General features: G+C 54.5%; 2 protein-coding genes across 2 annotated transcripts in view; one reads left to right on the top strand and one right to left on the bottom strand.

Moving 5' to 3' along the window:
- The window catches only part of ZBTB8B (zinc finger and BTB domain containing 8B), a 5,813-nt gene extending 2,226 nt beyond the window's left edge, over positions 1-3,587 (bottom strand). Inside the window, exons 1-2 of the mRNA XM_057386230.1 lie at positions 2,614-3,587; positions 79-257 (exon numbers count right to left, since the gene is read on the bottom strand). Coding sequence (XP_057242213.1) covers positions 79-257; positions 2,614-3,553 — 1,119 coding nt within the window. The 5' untranslated portion in view covers positions 3,554-3,587. The remainder of the gene's footprint in view (positions 1-78; positions 258-2,613) is intronic.
- A 363-nt stretch (positions 3,588-3,950) lies between these two features.
- Positions 3,951-4,135, top strand: part of BSDC1 (BSD domain containing 1) — a 14,244-nt gene continuing 14,059 nt past the window's right edge. Inside the window, exon 1 of the mRNA XM_057386227.1 lies at positions 3,951-4,072. Coding sequence (XP_057242210.1) covers positions 3,951-4,072 — 122 coding nt within the window. The remainder of the gene's footprint in view (positions 4,073-4,135) is intronic.

Below are 4,135 nucleotides of genomic sequence, written 5' to 3'. Positions count from 1 at the left end.
GAAATGAACTTTGAAATGAAATGAACTTTGAACTGAACTTGGAAATGAACTTTGCCCCAGCCCCGTGTGGGCACTCACGCTGAGCGCGTGGCTGCGCAGGTGCTCCTGGCGGGTGAAGCGTTTCCCGCAGGTCTCGCAGGGGTACGGCCTCTCGCCGGTGTGCGAGCGGATGTGGCGCTTCAGGATCCCCTTCTGCTTGGCCGTGTAGGGGCAGAACGGGCACTTGTGCAGCTTGATGGGCACCACCAGCACGTCACCTTGGGGACACAAACACAYGGGGAGGGTTAAGCCGGGCGCTGGGTGGGCTCCTCGTCCTGCTCGCTGTGAATTCAGAGTGACAGAGCTCCGCTTTCCCCTCTCCCTGAGCTTGGCTTACCTGGATCTCCTCAGACTGTGCCTCTGCAGAAATTCCTGCAGCTCTGGGTGCCTGGAAACTCAGCCTGCCTGTTGCTCACGGCAGCAAAACACGTTAATTTTATTCAAGATGTTCAACTAAACATCAAAAATCTGCTTTTAGTGTAATGGGGTCTCTGCTCCATCTCAGCCACTTTTTTTTAAAATTGTTATTGAACCATTTTTATTATTTATTTAATATTTTAATTGTTATTAAACCATTTAAATTGTTATTAAACCATTAGCATGAAACAGCATCAGAAAATAAAACCTTTAACACAAATCGAAGCAGGAATAGCACGTTTTGTCCACGTGCTTTTATATTTAAACGTGAAAATACAACTGCTTGTTTCTACTGGGAATCACCAAATTAAGGACAAGAAATTTAGTGTATTTCCTGATGATATTTTACCGTTCCTAAAAACAAACCACAAGTAATGCATGATTTCTGAAGTCAGCTGCGAGAAGAGAATTAAATCTGAGGATCCCATTTTACAGAAACGTGAGCATTGCCAAGTTTTTCAGCACCAGCCCAAYTTCCCTTCCAGCAGAAAGGTGGAGATGTGATGCCAAAGGATTAATTTTCCCYGTTCCACGCACTGATTCAGGGAAATGTTTTGTGTGTCAAGCCCTGAGCTCTCCCAGAAGCAGGTGAGGCTGCAGAGCACCCTTTGTAGTCGGATTTATCCAACCCTCCATCAAAAAAGGCGTGTCTGGCATTAATGATGTGAGCCAGAGTCATCTCACCCCATCCCGGAGCTTCCCAAGGCACTGCCAACCCCTGCTGGGCATTTAGGATTTCATTCCAACCCCAAACCAACCCATTCTGAACCCTACAGGTGCCTGTTCACCCTCCTCCTGCCGTGAAGGGCACCAGGAGGATGGAGCAGAGATGGACACTTGAACAGGAGCAGAATTTATCTCAGCTCAGTGCTGCTTTCTGCTCTCAGGGCTTTGCATTTCTCATTTCTGGTGCCTCGTGGAAAAGCTGAGGAACCACAGAAAGCTGAGGAACTCCCACTCTGCTCGGTGCCACCACGTCCTGTTTTAGCACAGCAACAGAAGGAAACGAAGCTTTGGTTTCTTTTCCCTCACTCCCACTCAAACCCCATCTCCCGCCAACATTTCTGATATTTTGTCAGGACGCCTGATGTTCCCTATCAAATTCTGGAAGCAATTCCCTTCTAATGACTCATGAGCAGCCTGGAGATGTTGGGAGAGGGAGAAGAGAAGCCAAGTTGGTGTGTTGGAGGTTCCTGCCTCGCCAAGCACCCAAAAACACCAGCGTGAGCGGTGGCAGCTCCGCTCTGAGAGCTGCTGGTGACACTAAAATGGGATTTTGGGATTTTAGCGCTGCCTTATTTGAGAGCAGCCAGAGGATTTGTSAGTTTTATTGGCTTTGAGATCACACAGGCAGCTTGAGCTGGACAGGACAGGAAAATAAAACTTGCTGGCCACAGTGCCAGCCCTGTCTGCTGGCGTTTGTCACATCCTGGGCACCTGTGGCACTTGCAGTTTGTCAGAGCCACCTCTCATCCTCACAAAGCACTTTTCAAAAACCAGATAAAATTATTTTTATTGTCCACTTCAGGATAAATGCACGTGGGCATGATTTTATTCTTCTCCAGGTGCCTGGAAATATTCCTGAGCTTTTTCCAACCCGGGGTAGCAGCAGAACCTCAGTGACCAACAGCTGGAAAGTGAAAAAAGCCTCATCTTTCTGCTCCACCACAGAGTTTAAAGATTTCCCTGATCCTGAAGGATTTGTAGGAATCCCTCAGTGCTGGATAAAAGTGATTTCTGCCCTCTGAAGTTCCAAGAKAGAGGAAACAGCTGGCAGGAGCTGTGGTGGGACGAGCTCCTGCTGCCACASCAGGTCCTGCAGCAGATCCCTCTTGTGGCAGCTCTTTATAACAGAGAGAAATTCTTTTTAAAAAATGCCGTTCATCGAGGTCCCAATGAATTTATTAAAGCAGAATTGAGATTTTGGGGTGATCTGGGATCTCCAGAGCTGTCAGCAATACTCACCTCCAACGGGCTGCACCGAACAAACGAGTACAGCTGCTTTTCAAGTGCACAACCAGAGTTTATTTCACGGTGCCAAAATAACTCAGCAACATATTTCCTGAACAAAAAAAAACGCTCAGCAACACATTTCCTCAACAGGAATAACAAAACCAAGCCGTTCCCTTCTCAATTCCACCACCTGAGTCCTCTCACCTGCGTCCTCGCCATACCAGTCGCTGTGAATGTCCACCATGGAGCTCACGGCCACTCCTGGGTCCTCAGCCCTCCCCTCAAAGCCCCTCACCAGGCGCTGCACCACCTCGTCGTTCCTCTGCGCCGAGCCGTTGCGCAGCAGAGCCTCCAGGAACTGCTTCATGTGGTAATTGTTGCACGCCAGCTCCACGGGCTGCCCGTCCTCCATGGGCTCCAGCGAGATGGGGGTGCCCTGTGGGTACTGCGGCAGCCGCTCGCCCACCTCCACCTCCACCTCCACCTCCGCCTCCGCCTCCGCCTCGTCGGGGTCCAGCTCCTCCACTTTGGGCTGCAGCCCTTTGGCCAGCGTGGTCTCAGCGGGCGAGTCGCCGCTCAGGGGGTCCCGGACCACCAGCTCCAGCGGGTGGCAAGCGCTGCAGTGGCCGCACGGAGGGTCCCGCTGGCACTCGGGGATCCTCTCCGATGTGGAGGCAGAGCACTGACTCCTGGAACCCAACGAGGTTCCCTCCCGGGCCGAGCCCCCGCTGTCAGCCTGGTAGAAAACCGCCTCCCGCTCGATTTTGCGGCAGATGTCCAGCGAGGACCTGATGTAGGTTTTGCAGAAGTTGACCACGTCGGTCATCTGCAGGTAGCTGGCGGCCGACATCACCTCGATGACGTTCTCCCCGCACAGATCCAGCTTGCCCGAGTAGAGGAAATCCAGGATGACGGAGAAAGCCTCGGAGGTGACGATGTCCAGCGAGGCCGTGCTGTGGCGGCCGCTGTCCTGGATGTAGTGGATGAGCAGCGCTCGGAAGTAGCCGCTGTTGGCGAACAGGATGTTCTTGTGGGCTTTGAAGATCCTGCCCTCCACGATGATGCTGCAGTCGCAGAAGAAATCCCGCTTGCGCTGCTCGTTCAGCTCGCCCAGCAGTTTGGTGTAGTAGGACTGCACCTCCATGGCTGTGCGGGGAGGAGAGAGAGGGTCAGCACCGGGACACCGGGACGGGCATGGGGACAGGTACAGGACACCGGGACAGTGGGACAGGCACGGGCAACAGAGCAAGGGTCAGCACCGGGAACCGGGACGGGCATGGGGACAGCGGGACAGCCACCGGGACACTGGGATAGGCACCGGGACAGGTACAGGGACACCGGGACAGGCACGGGGACAGCGGGGACACGGGATGAGCACTGGGACAAGCACGGGGACACCGGGACAGCGGGACAGGCACCGGGAACAGAGCGACCGTCAGCACCGGGCACCGGGACAGGCACCGGGACAAGCACTGGGACATCGGGACACGGGATGGGCACGGGGACAGCAGGACACCGGGACAGCCGCGGGGACACCGCAGATGCGGGAAGCTGCACCGGCACCCCGAGGGCACCGCCAAGGTCCGTCCTGCCCGGCACCCACGGGATGTCCCCGAACACCGAGCACCAGGATCCCCCAGAACGCCAAGGATCACCCCGCCCGGTACCGGGATCCCCCGCTCCATCAGTGACCGTCCCGCCCGGTACCGGGATCCCGGCTCCATCA

Source organism: Malurus melanocephalus, unplaced genomic scaffold (assembly GCF_030028575.1).
Source record: "Malurus melanocephalus ecotype Western Australia unplaced genomic scaffold, MMel_1.1 scaffold_938, whole genome shotgun sequence".
In the NCBI taxonomy this organism is placed as follows: Eukaryota; Metazoa; Chordata; class Aves; order Passeriformes; family Maluridae; genus Malurus; species Malurus melanocephalus.
The sequence above is the reverse complement of the archived record's forward strand: the minus strand, read 5'-3'. Positions and strand labels throughout refer to the sequence as shown.